At 34.4% G+C, this 18247-nt stretch overlaps 1 protein-coding gene across 8 annotated transcripts in view; it reads right to left on the bottom strand.

The window, feature by feature from the left end:
- Positions 1 to 18247, bottom strand: part of Exoc2 (exocyst complex component 2) — a 189500-nt gene that overhangs the window by 95672 nt on the left and 75581 nt on the right. For all 8 annotated transcript variants that reach the window (XM_070024715.1, XM_070024722.1, XM_070024716.1 and 5 more), the window contains 2 exons: positions 8320 to 8445; positions 6406 to 6530 (listed from right to left, as the gene is read on the bottom strand). In XM_070024715.1, coding sequence (XP_069880816.1) covers positions 6406 to 6530; positions 8320 to 8445 — 251 coding nt within the window. The remainder of the gene's footprint in view (positions 1 to 6405; positions 6531 to 8319; positions 8446 to 18247) is intronic.

Genomic DNA, 18247 nt, shown 5'->3' with positions numbered 1-18247 from the left:
ATTTTCACAATAAAAAAATAAAGCTACCAATTTTGAAGGTGAATTTCATATACCATTTTAATCAATTCCATACGGTTAAACCATAATATAGCATACATATGGTGGCATTTCTTATTAGCTAGTCAAAACACCAACAACAGCAGTAACTTGGAAGTAATGTGAAGCAATCTTAAGAGTAGCCAATCCATTTCCTTGGTAAACACAATATAGGCATCAAATATGCTGTTGTTTTATTTTTTTAGAAAGTATAAATCATTCTTTTTTTGATTCTTCTTTCATGGATTTTATAGTACAATTTAGGACAGGATATTTTCTGCTATTGTAGATTAGGGTTGTTTTGTTTAGGGTTCTTTTTTATTTTTATTTTTTCCTATTTACCAATATGAAAAGTGCTATCCTTTTCTTATATAGATTAAAGTAGAGATCTGTTTAAGTGGACTTCATTTAGCTTCTAATTCAGGAATGGTCTAGTAACCAATTATTTTCATGTAAAATATCCTAGAAGCACAATCTTAAAATCTTTCAAAATCAACGAAATTATGTAACAGAAAGTCTGACCTAAAGCAGAATTTTTCTCTTAAACTTAAAACCTTCATTGGCTACTGATTAGGCTAAAACATTTCAAGACTCTTTTCAAGTTAAAAGGAGTCACATTGTAAATGATTATGATATTGATTTTAAGTTAAAATATTTACATATGCATATATATTAAAAATAATGTAAAAAAATCAGGTGGAGTGTTGGTTTATATACTGATTATTATGGATGAAAATGAGTAAAAGAATAATTCTATTGTTAGGTGTTATCAACAAAAATATCAAACATCTCTGAAAAACATCAGTGTATATATTCCTATCCTTAAACTCTATACTTAATCATGTTTTAATAACATTAAACTGTTGTACAGTTTAATGATATTAAACTATATTACTTGTTTCTCTGTATAAATGCACTTTTGCTTTGAAACTATTAAAAGTATGTATAAAAAATTAAACTTAAAATTCACTATGGGAAAGCTAACTCCCAAGTTTACTAGCCAGTGACTCTAAATTCTTTTAAAAGGGTAAAGTTTTTCCTCTTTTATTGTTAAATGAATGAGAAAGTGTTTTAAGCATGAGAGTCATGATTTGTCCTTAATGAGGAAGAGGGCAGAGGGCCAGCCAGCAGAACCAGTAGTCATGCAGCAGTTCAGGTGAGCAGTAGAGCATCTGGGAAGCTTCAGGTGAATGGGCAGGTAATATAAACAGTGGAATCAGAACACCAGAGGGGGTACTGATCTCTCTAAGCATGATAGTAAAGAAGGCCATGTGCCAAAAATGACTGAGTTGTGCACACTCAGCCAAGCTCAAATGGCTAAGTATCTGCTGGTGTGCTTTCTGGCTTTGTCCAGGATAGTATTTAAAACCAAAACCACATTGCTTGCACTCCAGGGCCTTGGTCCAGAAAAGCAAATGGATGCCACTATTTATTCAAGCTAAACAACAAACCCTTTTCAGAATATTCACATTTTTCAGGTTAGTCTTGGACTTTTTTTTCCTTTTCTCCCACTAATTGGTTATCATAGTTTCAAATACCATTTGTATGCTCAGCCCCCAAAATGTGTATTCCCAGCCCAATACTTCCTCTGAGACCCACAGATTTAGATTTCAAATGCCTACTTGTTTATCTCTTCTTGAACAATTTTCAGGATTCTCAAGCACAACACATTAAAAACAAAAACTTTATATATTTCCTTCCAACATATGCTTCCTCAAGTCTGACAGTGTAAATATCCCTTTGCTCTTTTGGGAACCTATTTCAGAGCTATGTCTGAACATTTGCCTTGATGTCACTCTCCCAATTCACCAGTCAGACCAATGACACCTACCAAACATTATTCTAGGTGTGTCTATGAGGGTGTTTCTCTGTGAGTTTAACATTAGATCTGTAGAGTCAAAAAAGCAGATGGCCCTCCCAAAGGCATGTGGGCCTCGTCTAATCAGGGAAAGACCTGAAGAGAATAAAATGGTTAATTCTCCTTAATCGTTCCTTATTCTCCTTATTCTCTTCCTTCCCTTCTAGAACACCCAAAACTAGGACATTCAGAGATCTTCGGTTGTTTTCCTGCCTTCACACCTACGTGGTGTGAAGGCAGGAAACATTTTCTTTTCTTGAATCAAGACTAGAACTCCTACTTTTGGGTCTCCTAGACCCAGCCCCCCCGCAGCTTGCTGATCATCCTGCAGATGCTGACACTTGTTTATTCCATGATCACATGAGCCAATTGCTTATAGTAAATGTCCTCATTTGTGTTTATAAATACATGTCTGAGATCTTACTTCTCTGGAGAAACTTACTCATGCAGACCTGGTATGCTATGTTGTGAAGAATGGTATGCCAGCACAAACCTCTATGTGTTCAGATGTCTCAGAGGATATTCTCCACTGCAATGGGAAGATTATTCTGAAGTTGTGTGTTCTGTTAAGTATTTTTATATCAAAGAAAGTAAAATCTGTAGTTTAAAAGTATATAGCAAGGACTGGGGTATAGCTCTATAGCAAAGCACTTGTCTCATATACATGAACCCAGGTTTCATTCCCAGCAAAACCACCACACACACAAAAAAAGATTATATAATGGCTAGTTTTTTGAGTTTTTTTGTTTTTGTTTTTACCTAACAATGGTGTCCACAAACATAATGTAGGATGACATTTTGATATCTATGAACAATAATTTAATTTCAGGGATTTGTCCCTTAAACACATGCAAAATAAAGGGGGAAATCGGGTAAAGAATACTAACTAGTTTTTAACCTAAGTTTTTAACACAAGAAATTTCATAGTTTTCCCTTAAAAGAAAATCTAATTTTGGAACCAACATTTTAATTTCCATGAGTTATTTCACTTTTAAGATGTTCATCAGTAATATTTAACAATTATTTGGTTGCATTAAAGATTTTCCTTCAAAAATACACTACATTTAAAAACCTATTGGAAGGTGAGATCTTAATCTATTATTAACTATTTCGTTAACAAAACCCTTTAACTCTTTCCTGCACACACAGACCAAAACTACTTTGTGGTGAGATCAACGGCTAGATTTCACTGTTTTGATTCACATTACTTCAGATGGGCTTCACTGGTTTAAAGAACTGACTATTTTTTAAACTGTTGGAAACTTCATCTAACTTTTTAACGGATGAACTCTTAAATCAAACAAGATTGATTATAAAACAAGAAAAACAAAAAGAAATTTTTAAGTGGACAATGTTTGAGTATTGTAAAGCTGTGTTAAATGAGATTAAGAATAAGCTCTCCAAAGCCCAGAACTCTTCCCAGCACTTTAATGTCATAAAGTTTCTGGTGTCCCTCACAGACTGATGGGTTGGGCACACTTTCCAATTCTTGCTACCCAATCCCTTCCTGCTTTTTTCTAGGTGCCTTTGATGCCTTTCCACAGAGGACAAGTAAGTTATAAACATGCTTAAATCTGTAGAGTAATTATACTTAATATTATTCCTATAAAGCTTTGAAGTAAAGTTTACCAATATAAATAGAAATTTCATAAGCATATGCAACTCAGTAGATTTAATTGTCTTGCATTTCAACAATAATGTCTATGAATTCTGAAGATTATAATTTTTCATCTACAACCAAGCATTTCCTTTGTATTTTTGCCATAAGTAGGTAACAAAATCTATAAGGAAGGAAAATGCTCCCTTTTCACCTAACTGTCCCAGATCAAAACCCTTAGAATGCCTGATTCTATGAAGACTCAAAGCAACTTCTGTCCATTTTGGGGTGGGGGAGCCTACAAGAAATTATCCAAGTGTGGAAAATAGAACTTGGCTGGATATATAGTATGAAATCCATTTCCTACAGTACTAATTTACCTTGACATCATTCAATTCTACTCAAATAGTTCATTTTTTTTAATGCTACCAAATTTTCTTCATTGAATACTTATTATGTACCAGGTCAACTGCATTTCAGATACTATTTGTCTTGTTTTGTTTTTTTCAGTGCTGGGTACTAAACGCAGGGTATACTACATGTTAGACAAGCTGTCTACTACTAAGCTACATCCCCAGATGTGGAATACACTTCATTCCAAATTCTTACATATTGAATACTTCACTTAGGTTAATTCTGCATTCTCACACGGCCTCTGGAAGTAAATACAGAAACATTCATTAGATGTTTCTTATATAATACTAGTTTTATAATTAGAAAATGCATATGCACTATTTGTGTGTACATAGTATAGAAGTACCTAACTTTCCACTGCATCAGAATAGAGTGAGCAGGTCTGGAGATAGAGCAGATTATAGCACTGTCCTCCACTGAGCAGAGTGAAAGAGATTTTCACTTGTTCCAGCACAGTGAGTCATACAATGCTTAGCCTCCTAACATTCACAAGATATAAGCACGACACACAAAAGCAGCGCAGTGGAAAAATTTTCTATGGACGTCTGCAAAGCTGAAGTTACAGCATTCTCTCCCTAAGTGCATTTATGAAGTACAGTCATATCCTAATTTCACATAAGAAGAAAAACTTCCTCTGCAGAGTTAATTCTTCAATAACTTATACATAACCAAGTGATATAAAGAAAGGAAGAAAAATGTACTTATTGCTACATTATTTGAAAACTTGATTATATATAAGTAATATAATACCTAAAAAAAATACATTGACAAGTCATAGTCAAGACTGGCTTTCCTACACTAAGCAGTTGTTTATCATGCAGTACTATTTTCCTATTTCTCATTAAATTCCATGAGTCAGGATAACCAGCCAATAGAAACAGTGACCTAGGTATCTAGTGAGTTTAAAAGAGCTAAAAGGCAGAGAGAAATTAATTACACAAAGAGAGGAAAAAATTTCCAGAGCACAGTTGTTTTTCTTTAATATCAGTGTGAATTTATGTTCATGGCCAAAAGAGATGGACAGATCCCAGAGTATCAAAATCCCAACTTTTCACTGAGAGGAAGGGTCTTACACTACACCAAGACTGTGTTTGTACCAAAAGGCAAAAGTTTTTAGCCTTGTACACACTTTGTGTGCTGCCAAGTCCAATTGTCCTCATATTCAAAATACCACCACATTTTTCAGAGCTTTACCTAAAAACAAGAAACAGAGCTACCTTATTGTATAGGTAGGCCCAGGGAGTGGCTAGGGGAAAGAGGTTGAAGGCTACACTCCAAACTTTCATGGAGCATTTGGCATGAGTATGAATGTGATGAGTCTGATTCCACATGCAACATAGGCTTACTCATTACTTTATGTGCATATTTTACTCTACCAGTTAGATATTTCTCTATATCCTAAAAAAGGTATCATAAATCAGAAATATCCTATGCATTTAAAGCCAGGTGCCTGTGGTTCACACCTGTAATCCTAACTACTCAGGAAGCTGAAATCTGAGGATTGTGGTTCTAAGCCAGCCCAGCAAGGAAAGTCTGTGAGACACTTGTCTCCAATTAATCACCAGAAAACTGCAAGTGGGGCTGTGGCTCAGTGGTACAGCACTAGCCTTGAGCATAAAGCTCAGGGATAGCACTCAAGTCCAGAGTTCAAGCCCACAACTGACCAAAAAAAGCACTTAAAACCCAACTTATGTGTAACTTTGCAACATAGCTCATTGCAGTATTCATTGTTGTCCCTTGAGATCTGGAAGTTGTGTTCATTTTAGCTATTGTCATCTGAGGGCTGATACCCAGCATCTCAAGAGATGATGGTATTATATATGGCTAACCTGAGAAATGATCAAGATTTAAAGTACATTTTTACAGAATGTAGATCATTTTCCACCATTATGAAGTTAAACTGTCAGTAAATTGGGGACATCTCTAAATTATTACCAAGGTACTCAACAAAACTGCTGCATATTGAAATAGAAGATTAGATTACCTGATCTTTAAATTCTTTCCCACCAAGAGGTCTCATTCATCTAGATCACTTCAGACCCATGCACAAACTACAAAATTTTTGTGCCTGTTTTATTATTTGCTCACAAACTACAAAATTTTTGTGCCTGTTTTATCATTTGCTCATAGTCTACCACATAATAACATCATCCACAGCTTGTACTAATGGCATGACGTTCAACTCTGAGTCCCTAGAAACACATCAGTTTCCCTTTCTTTTTACTTGCCCATTTCATGTCACCATGCAACTACCTGTTGAGATAACCTTATGTTATTACTGATGAGACCCCCCCCCCCCAAACAACAAGCAATTTGCTCATGGTCACAGATATAAAGTATTAGGACTTTGTAATGCTTTTAACTGATCTTAAGACATATGAACATGCTATGTATATTGGACCTCAAATTTGAAAAAAGAAATTGGTTCAAAAACTAAAAATGTCAAGACTAGAAATTCACGGTGACTTAGCTCCATCTATAGTAGAAACTGTACACATACCTCACTGAAAAGGCTTCCATTAACATATGAGATCCAGAGTTTCCAAAAGTTAGGCAACTGACTTAAAACAAGCTTGGTTAATTTTTCAACAAATGCCACTCTGTGGGGAGTTTTGTATCTCCATGCTAAGGAAGAGAAGAACAAAATACCTGAGAATACACTCTGAATCAAGAATATAGATCTATTTGTACATATTACCCCTATAACCCTGGCCCCAAACCAAAATATTCAGATGTAGCCTTGATATCTGGCCGGCACACACAATGGCCACTCTGACTGGGGAGATGCAGCAGTACTATATTTCTCACTTAGCATCCTGAGCACAATAGAACCCAGAGGACCCTCAGCATTTTTCCCTCTTATAAAGAAGTGATTCTATTAGTATCACGGCTGGCAAGGTCTAGACTTATTTACTAGGAAGTTAAAGTAAAAGCAATCTAGTCATGTATCTTCTACATACAGATGCCTATATAGGCACATATATCTTCTACATATAGGTACCTATGTAGGTAGCTGTATCTGTACATATCTCTATTCTATACACACACACACACACACACACACACACACACACACACTCACACACACACACTCTACAAATAAGTCTCTGAGTAGTCTAATGTGAAGATTAATCTCTAGCATAAAAGATAAACAGAATTCTGACATCGTTGATTTAAGAAAAGTTCCTCAGCTGGGCACTAGTGGATCACAATTGTAATCCTAGCAATTCAGGAGGCTGAGATCTGAAGAGCACACTTTAAAGCCAGCCTGGCAGAAAAGTCCATGAGACTTTTATCTCGAATTAATCAGCAAAAAGCCAGATGTGAAGGTGTAACTCAAGTGGTGGAGTGTTAGCCTTCAGAGAAAAAGCAATTCAGAATGTGAAGTTCTGAGTTCAAGGCTTAGTACTAGCACACACACACAAAGAACTACTTCTTTAAAAACAGAAAATAAACAAATAGAAAGTTAACTTCAGATTGAAGTGATTATATAAGGATGAGTATTTAAATAACTGTACATAAAAATATAGCAAATTAATTCCAAAAGATTGCTTGCTTTGGTAGATTAACCAGTAAAAGTATTGTCTGAGTTCACCCCAGTAAGGGATATTAATATAGCTGTTATAGAGTGTTATCAGATAATCCTCTTATGCTGGAATTTCTGTAAATAATTAATATGTGTCCATTCATTAGATAAGTTTGCTGGAAAATAGCTGGGCTCCTACAGCCTCCTGATCAGTGACATAACTTTTAGGATTGTGTTCTATTAGATATTTTTATTATCTGAAAATTCTTCTTCGTAGCAAGTATGAATGTAATAGAGTCCTTTTTAGTTCATCTTTGCTAAACAAATCCAAATTCTGATATGAAAGTTGACAAATGGATTTGGATTTTCTTTTCTTAGAAAATCTAACATATTGTTAGTGCTGACAAAATCTCAAGAGTAATTTCCTAAAAATGGAAAGAGGAGTAAAGGGGGTATGGCAGGAATGTCTATTTTGTGTAACAGAAATTACAAAGTTTATGGATTTTGTTATAATAATAAAGATGTATGTTTCTATTTCAAATAACTTTGGAGAAATTAAATTTGATTCATCTGAGTTGCAGTTCTAGCCACACACTGAATTAACGTGAACTGGACCTCAATCTAGCCATCAATGACTACAAAACTGTTTTCACACCCAGCCAGCAGGCAACATGGGCCTGAGATCCTTGAGGTGGGAAAGACATGTGCAAGAGCTGCACTGTTGGATAGTTTCCGATTATGAAAAAATGATAATGGCTGCTAATTTTTGGCACCAGTAACATCCCTAGTCATAGAATTTTGCAAGAGGGAAGATTTTTTAAATCACAAGCTTACAAATCAAAAAACAAAACAAGGAGAAGGAGTAGCTAGGGGTGGTGTGATACTCACTGTCATCTCGACTAGACTGAAAGCTGCTGCCCCTCTTTAGTGATGCCGTCTGACTGAGATGGCCCAACATGGAGGGACGTACCTCATTATCAAGATCCAACATGGGACTATGCAGGCTTGGGTTTCCTGGAAAAGAAGTGATATTCCCACATATTTTATAATATACTCTTATTTTGCTGATTTAATGCACTAATTCTCTGAGGCTTTTTCTTGCTCAATTCTTCTACGCTTTTAAACAAAGTAATCATTAAGTAAAATCTAAAACTTTTCCTCTACAATCTTATATTCCATTTTACTTTATTTTTGCATGGTGCTAGGCTGGAGTTCTAACATGGACAATCCTAAATAACTTCTAAGTTATTTCCCATAACAAACTTGAAGGACTCAATCCATAAATTCCACATAGAACTGATGCATCATTTTAGAGTTAAAATAGGAGGTAAAATCATTTAAAATACAACTTGTCACTTGAAAAGAATTCCACAGTTTCACTTTTCTGTTTCATTTAATGTAGTAGACATATCAATTTTTATAGCATAAATCTTCTAATTCCTTCCTTAATGCTACAACTTACATTTAAATACTACTGTTTCCTTCTTTGGGATGTGGAATTTGATTCTATATTTCTATTCCTGAAGCCAGCCACCTAGACACTTTTCACCTTACAATGTTACTATTCCAACATGCTACCAGTGTCAAAATATTCTCTTTGGGATCCTGTGTTAATCACACATTAAAATACTGCTTTCTAGCTAGGTGTGGTGATGCATCCCTGTAATCCCAGCACTCAAGAGGACTGTGAATTCAAAGACATCGTGAATTATATAGCAAGATTCTGCCTCAAATAAATTCATAAATAAGTACATACACAGATAAATTTATGAAACCAATGAAATATTGCCTTTTTGCCTCTCTTCTCAGAAGTCCTCCAGAAAAACTCTCAAGATACAGTATATACCAGTGTTTTCCAATCAAATTATCCTGAGAATCTAAAAATCATTTTTCTAAAATGGGCTTCAAGAACTATGAGGAATGAAAATACTATGCACCAATGGGGTTTATAAGAACATTGGCTTTAAGTAGAAAGATTTTGCTTTGTTCATCTACACAGGAGCCTGCAAAATCCATGCTAACCTTTAGTTGAGCATTTGAAGATCTTCAAAACAAATTGAATTCAACAAACATTTGCAGAATTTTACTATGAAAAAACAAAATGCTTAAATAGGGATACAGGTTGACCCATTATAACAATGAGATATACAAGACACTATGTTGAAAAATGAACTTTACAATTTAGGCAGGGAGGGGGGGGAGTGTAGTTGTGGAGGTGGGAAGGAAGGGAAGGTAGGGGAAAAACGAAGGAGGAGGTAACAATGCTTGATAGGAAATGTACTCATTACCTTGCTCACGTAACTAACCCCTCTGTACAGTATTTTTACAATAAAAAACGTACTTAAAAAAAAAGAAGATGAAAAGACACACAAAATTCCCCCTACAAAAACAAAGCCAATCAACTAACAAACAATGGACTATACTACAAAAAAATGTAACATAAAGACAGGTATAGTGTTGTATATCTGCTGCCCAGCTACTTAAGCGGCTGCAAGGAAGGAGGATAATTTGCACTGAGGAATATGAAGCTAGACTGGGTAACAGACACATTTCAAACAAAAACAAGTATGCTTAAGGTTCTGGGACCAAGTCCTAGAACTGAGGAAAAAAATTTGTATTTACTGTAATAATATTTTCTTGTCTTATTTGCTATTTTCTCCACATGCAAGACTCATTGTTCATCAACTTTAACATTTTTGCTTAAAGACTGAACTTGAATTATTCTTTCTTTATAGACATCTCTTACTGTTCAGTGCTACCTATCTCCTCTGCTTTGACAGTGGTCAGAGCCAGCTTCAACTTCATTGACAAATCACTTACTGCTTATCCCCAAAACACATCACTGTCCTCTTGGGGATGAGAACTAAATGTTATTATCACTGTGTTCCCCACCATCACTGGACAATCCCCAGATTTCTTAAAATGAGGAATAACTATATTCCCTCCAATTTTACATTTTAACAGAATTTTTAAGCTCATAGGTTTATTTTCACGTGCTAAAGTAAAATACATTTATAAGTGAATAATTTAATATTTTAATCAAGCTATCCCTTTGTTTTAGTAAGAGAATAATATGATTTTGTTTATTATAATAATAACTACTCAATAACAATAACTGAGCATGTTACATGTGCCAGAATACGTAGAACCTATAGATAAAGTAATGAATAACTGAGGAGGCCCTTATTCTCAAGGACGTTACATTCTCATGGCAGAGGTAGAAAATAAATGAATACAAAAACAATAAAGACAAAGTACAACATATTATGCAGAGAACCTGGGGAGTGGATATGATGGAATTGAGTAACTAGGTAGTCAGGAAGGCTTGGTTTCGTAGGACCCTGCTATCATGGGCCACCTCACATGGTACAGTATTAGCACAATTCTACCCACTATGCTTTATAGAAATAGAAATTCGGTCATTTGGAAATATTTTTTAACTGTTTTGAAGACTATGTTCTAACAGAGTGCTAAATGCTGTATGTGCATATCTGAGATGATAAGATTTATATAATATAAAATGCTAAAACAAAAATTAAGTCACATGTATTGCAGGGTAAACAATACAGGCAATGAGAAAACAATATATTTATATCTAATTCTATATTAACTACAGAGTTCGTATGTGGAAAATTTAATGACGGATAATATTTTTCTTTGATGTTTATGCCATTTCAATATTAATTCAGGCAGGAAGCTAATATTAAAAATAAATTTTGTGATGTAAGAGAAACACAAAGGGGCTTACACTTAAAATCACATTTTAAAAATATATAAAAGAATTCATAATTTATACAAACATGTATAACAAATGTAAGAAAAGAATGTTAACATGTTAAAACAATTCCTGTCAGAAGAGAAGATATTAACTGGAGGGGGAGGACAAATGGATGGGTGAAAACTGTAAGAAAAGAATGTTAACATGTTAAAACAGTTCCTGTCAGAAGAGAAGGTACTGACTGGAGGGGGAGGACAAATGGACGGGTGAAAGAAGGTGAATATGGTCAAAATACTTCATATATATGTGAAAATGGAACATGAAGCTTGTTAAGACTAGTTTGTGAAGGGAGGGGTGAAATGAGAGTGACAGAGGGGGTGAATTTATTGAAGATACACTGTATACATACATGATGTCAAAATGGCCTAATAAAAAGTGTGGCTAAAACTGGAAAGAAAGGTATTACAAGTTGCTTCTGCAGGTTTCAGGACTAAAAGTCTGATAAAGAAGAAAGTACTTACTACATTCCATTCTTCTAAATAATACAATTACTATTGCTTAAGCATATCCTCAGAAAATTATGTCTCTCCATAACTACTATTTGACAACTTTAAGTGGTTTAATATTTAAATTAATCATTTATGTATTTTAAGCAAGTCTTTATGTACTTTAAGCTAAACTCTTTTACTAATAAAAGCTATATGAGAAATATGCTTTTGTTCATTAGAAACCACATCTCAGTCCCTTGTGAAATCAGGAAAAGAAAAGCTAAACAGGAAATCATTCCTTAACTGCAAGTCTATCAGCAGCAGTGGCAAACAACAGACAGAAGGAAGCTAGAATGGCACGAGCAGCGAGTCAATGGGCATCTGAAACACATTCTGAACTTAATAGCCAGAAGGTGGCACTGCAACACTGCATATAAATACCCAACAAGTGATGTAAGTACTGACCTAGAAAGAAATTCACTTCTCTCAACAACATTTTGCTCCTTTTTCTATCCAAAAAAGGTCTTACAATATACTATTTTACAAGCAATGAGAGTTATGCTTTGGACAGAAAATCTATGCAAACATTTAAATATCAGTTGTCACAAAACATTTACATTCAAGTATAAAAAACAAAATCAAAATCGTCCAAGGATTCTGACAATCAAACTTCAATTACATGATTTGATTTTTTTGTGCCACTCTGGGGCTTGAACTCAGGGTCTAGGTGATGTCTTTGAACTTTTTTCACTCAAGGCTAGTGCTTTACCACTTGAGCCACATAATTTCAGGCATTTTGGGGGCAAGGAATAGTTTATTAGAGATAAGAGTCTTAGAGCCTTTCCTGTAGTCTGCAGATCTCACCTACTGAATAGCTAGGGATGATTTGATTATCCCACTAAGCTATTACAAATATGAAACTATTTTAACAATTAGTATTAAGAAGAAAAATGACTTGTAAGTTACAATATCAGCAAAAAGCTTTAAAATATTTCATAAGAATCAGCCTATTTTTCTAACTCAGAGTATATTTAGGAGAAATATATATATATACTCAATAAAGCATTTGGTTATAAATGGTTATATATAACTAATAGGAAATGTTACTTATATAATGCTTTCATGATGTATATATCATCTGCAAGTGAAATGATGTCTTGGTGGATTTTTGCTGAAAACTGAGGGTAACAGTCAACTATATCCACACAACTGTGGTGTGTTAGCTTGCGAGGAACATTAGTAGGCAACAGAGAATAAAGCTGTGTTTGACTGTTTTTTGACTGCATTAATACAAAATTTGACAGGTTATTTGTTTTCTCAGTAGTAAGTTTTCTCTAAAAATAAAATCTCTCTATGACTTTCTTTTGGGGGAGAGGGCAGTAGAAAAAAGCCATGTTTGTTTTGTTCTGAGTGTTGGGAGATCAAATTCTGGTCTCACACTAACATTGGGCTATATCCCTAGCATTATAGAACACACACACACACACACACACACACACACACACACACACACACACACACACACACACACACACACACACACACACACACACACACACACACACACACACACACACACACACACACACACACACACACACACTTCTGTCAATGAGAAGTATAAGGGGCAAAAAAGAGTAACAGGAACAGGCTAAGTTTAAACAAAGTGCATAATATGCATGTATATCAATACTATAAGGAAACCCTTCTATATAACTAATTTATGCTAACAAGTTGTTTTTTAATTGATACTTTAAAAAATTAGCTATAGAATTCTGATTAAATGAATGTCTGAAGATTAAGTGTTCAATGAACACCATTAACAAGATAAAAACCATGCACATTCTGCTGATTAGGTGACAATTTAGAATACTAACCATATCCTGTCTACATGTATAAAAAGTTGACTTCTATATAAAGCAAATATGAAAAGTATGCCTTATAGGAAACTTAACCACAAAAATATTAGACAACAAACAGGTAACAATGAAAACTTAATTGGGATTTAATATTATTTATTATGGACTTCACAGTGTGGCTATTTTGAAAACACTAAGTATAGTAACCAATAAATATGCTCAAGTGAAAATAAATACTTGTAAGATCAAAATGATTTCACTACATTCTATCAACAATATCTGACATATAATAACTACAGGGTAATGAGTACCTGAAGACAAAATCTGACATAGGCACAAAACTTTACAACTACAAAAACAACAACAACAGTGTGTTGTGTTTCTGGTTCTAAAATTCTATTTGGTATTCATAGGAAACATGGTATAATTCTTGTATATTTTCTTGTGGTCTATTGTATCTTTTAGTTTCTACAATCTAGTATGAGTTATAATTTAATCAAAATAAAAGCTGTATCTACTGGTGGTTAGGAGGTTAAAGACTTACTGATATTCAACATATGCACACATAACTATGTTTCTTCATTACTGACAGTCAAGAGCCATTATCTCCAAAGAACCTTTCTATAACCTTTCTATAACTAGCAACACTCTCAAAGGGAATTGCTGTTCTGATTGTAACTACACAGATACATGCGTTACCAAGAAACACTAAGAAATTTGGAATGCTATAGGAACTCAAAATTTTTAAAAAATAACAAATTAGAGAAAAAATAGTTGGGAAAAGGGAGACTGTTTAATTAAAGAAGTTGTTTTCTCCAGAATACCAATGAAATAATCTTAGTGAAATAATTCTAGCTATCTTATACTTCATAAGTTAGTAGAAACAAATTGAAACATTTGCTATTTTTTCCAACAACTGTGAAATGTCTACTAAGTAAGTGTTTCAGTTTTTGGTTAGCCTATAGATCTCAAAAGCTCTCCACAAAGCTTCCAGACTTAATGATCTGTACTAAAACTATATCCTACAACCATCAATTTTTAAAAACTTAAAAAGCTTAAGGAGATTTTATTTTAAGGTGCTTATTATACCTTAGAATACCATGACTTTTAGGAAACCTTCCATGTATCAATAAAATCCTTTCAACTCTTACAGTGCAAAGGTTTTTCCTATTTTAAATGCAAATAATAGCCAGTATTTGTTTAACTGGCTCCACACAACATAAGGGCAAAGGAGAGTTCCTCCTGCAAGTGTGCAGATGCAAGGCCAGGTGAATAAATGTACTGTACTTTCTCAACCTTCATGCCTCATACAGCAAGTTTTCTCACAATCTACAATAGCAGGCCACACTGATCAACAATCCTGGACTCTCAGAAGGGCAGATGACTTCCTCACTGCCCTTAAACACCTTTGAACACATTTTCCTGTGCACAGCGGGCTCTTGTCCTGTCCTGCAGCCTGACCACCCACTGTTGCTTGCTGACCAAACACCACAGGATGGGAGTCCTTTCAAGCATACTACACAGAAGAATTTCAATGCCAAAGCTGGGGAATTACGAATTCGTTACTAATTATACCTGTGTCAACTGATAAAAATGCTCTTTTTGATCTTCTGACTCCCTCTAGATATTTAAGGAAATTTATTCAATTTAAAGGGGATCACTGAATCCAAATCAAACCAAAGGAGTCAACACCTGACATACCTCTGTGAACTCATGACATCTTGGGTTGTCCTAGCAGGTTCCAGGGAGTTTGTAATATGTATTTCAACACAGTTTATGCTGTATATATGTGTATATACATATATGTATTTACTTTATATATGTATATACATATACTTACTACATATATATAGTACACACACACAAAGTAAGGAGAGTGAGTAGTCAAAATTATTCATGCTTTTGTTAAGGTATTTCACTTTTTAGCAGTTACATATAAGTTATATGAGAAAGAAAATTAAGACTATAGTTAAATATGTCCAAGAATTATTACAAAATGACAAAGTAATTAAAATATTTATAATAATATATTAAAATGACCAAGTAACGTGTACAAACTGAACTAACATTTGCTTGACATTTCAGTGTCAAAATTCTCTTTCTGTGAAGGAAAGAGACCGGAGACATGCAATCCCAGTTGCAAGATGTCTTCTGTGAGATAAATACCAAACCAAGGCATCCAGCTGCCAGGATAATTCACTTGAAAAGGTCCTTTTGGCACTGTATGTTTTAACTGTCTCATTTAATAAAGGTGAACTCAATGTATTATAAAGTAAAAGAAATAAAGAAACCTTAACATACATTTCCTCCGAAACTCAATAGCTGTCATCTTACTATAAGATCCAAAGTGCTATTCCAAAAGTAAATCAAGTTCTCAGGTCTTAGATTTACCTCTCAAAAAAGTATCTAAATTACAATTAATTATTAGTATTAACTTTATTTTGGAGGGCAAAACTGGCTATCCAACTTAGATTTAAAATCTATCTATATTCATTGTGTAAAAACCTGCAAATCTACATTCTAGTGATTAAAACTATTTATATAAACCTTCACTACCTTAAATACAACAGTGATAATTTCTGCCTGCATACATATATACATACATACATCTTTAAACTAATTCAAGACATGAAATATCACCATTTTTCTTTCTGAAAAATGGACAAAAAAGAAGAGAAACTCACACTCTGGCTTTACTGCAAAGAAAATAATTTTGACTGACATAAAGAACTGAAACCTTCCTTTTACTTGCCTTTCCCGAATCTATTACACACACACACACACACACACACACACACACACACACACACACACACACACACACACACACACACACACACACACACACACACACACACACACACACACACACACACACTCTGTATATACATATTTCTGTATATCTTCCAAATAGTATATAAAGCAGGCAAGTAAAGTGCCAATAAGTATGTCATCTGCTAATACCAATTTAAAAAAGAGCCTCTTGTCTCAACATGAAAAGTAAAGGGGACCCTGTACTAACCCCAGAAGTCAGCCAGGCGGCTGTTGCATGAAGATTACACACCCAACATGGAAGGGACTGACTTACAAGGAACAGATGGAAATCAAACTACTACCTCATATCTGTGCTTGCTGCAGCTGTGTTTTTCCTTTTCTTCTCTTTAAATAGACCTCTGTGTCATTCTGGTTTCATGTTGTGATAAACATTGGAAAATAAACTATTTTTTAACCTCTAGAAAATAAACTCCATAAAAGGACCTTATTAGTATAAACTACATTACAATTTTAACTAAAAATTATGATTTTATTAAATATAACATATTACAATGTACTTCGCTGTCTATTTAAATATAAAAATATTTTTTATAACTCTGAAGAAAATTCAACTTATTTGCTGTCAATTTCCAAATGGATACTGCAAGGAAATCTACTGAACTATATACATAAAATACATAAAAGTCATAGCTAAAGTTCAAGAAAAAAATATATAGTTTAATGATACTGCATAAATTCACAAAACTGTAGATAAGCTGCAAGAATTTATGCACATAGTTTATGAATTTCAGGTGAAAGTGTGACTTTTTTTATACTTTAGAGTCCTTGAAGAAGCATAAACCTTTTTTGTTTTTTCAACAAATCTTTAACAATCTGATGAGTGGTGAAATCATTTAAAAAGGTACATTGTTTGCAGTGACTAGGAACAAACTCAGGGCCTACCCTGCTCTACCCCTGAGCTACATCCCTAACCCCTAAAAGATATATATTTAGCATAGCCTATATTTAGTAGGTCCACTATGATGATTCAGAATAAACCATTAAGATATACCATTTCTTAGTTCTCAAAGAAAATCCAAGCCTTGTATAAGTATATTTCCTGATGCTTTTTGGTTTTTAAAAACTTTTTTGATAGTTTATAAGCTAAGGCTCCAATTCTAAGCATCATTTAGGGAAGTCCTAATTAAAGCCTGTACCTAAAAGGAAAAACTACTCTATGAACAAACTAGTGACTTTTCTATCAAGTTAACAGACATAACTAGCAAGTACCTAAAGAGTTAGATCCAACCACTTTCAGAACAAAGAAAAAGACACTTCTGAAGACCACCTTTAAAAATCTTGTTTGAGAATGCCAGTGGGGGGGTTACCCAAAAGCTTTTCCTGTAGGAAACCTGAAGACTTACTTTAACTTTACACTAATTTCACAGGAATTTCAAAAGAAGAATTCTTACAAGGTGGTAAAAGTTCAACATATGCAATGATGCCAGGGAGTAGGCTGTTTTAGATACTGGCAATTGGAAGCAAATGGTCACACAGTTCAGGCCGGAAAAATACAGCAGTCAAACTCTTAAGTTTTCTTTTAATTTTATCCTTGTTTTTGTTTTTTCACCTCCTTTTCCTTCCTGTGGAAAAACTGAAAGATCATATGCAGGCTACAGTGACAGGCCGCACAGAAGGAACAAGGGCTATCTGGGAATGATGGCCAGGTGTGCTGAAGTTGGGGGCTATCCTTGGGTTGTAACTTGAAGAGTACCACCTGCTAGCATTCCTGTATATTATTATAAAAACTAAAATCTACAAAAGGGATTATCTCAGTACTGACAGAATACTCATCTTATGGTCCCTCTATACTGAGTTCTTCACCTAAAAGAAGCTTTCTTGGAAAAAAGGCAGCTTTGTATGTAGAATGACCACCTCTGACAATCTATCAACACCTCTGTTACTGAAGTTTCCTCTGAGGACCACAATTACCATTT

Source organism: Dipodomys merriami, unplaced genomic scaffold (genome assembly GCF_024711535.1).
Source record: "Dipodomys merriami isolate MVZ:Mamm:240054 unplaced genomic scaffold, mDipMer1.0.p SCAF_16, whole genome shotgun sequence".
NCBI lineage: Eukaryota > Metazoa > Chordata > Mammalia > Rodentia > Heteromyidae > Dipodomys > Dipodomys merriami.
The sequence above is the reverse complement of the archived record's forward strand: the minus strand, read 5'-3'. Positions and strand labels throughout refer to the sequence as shown.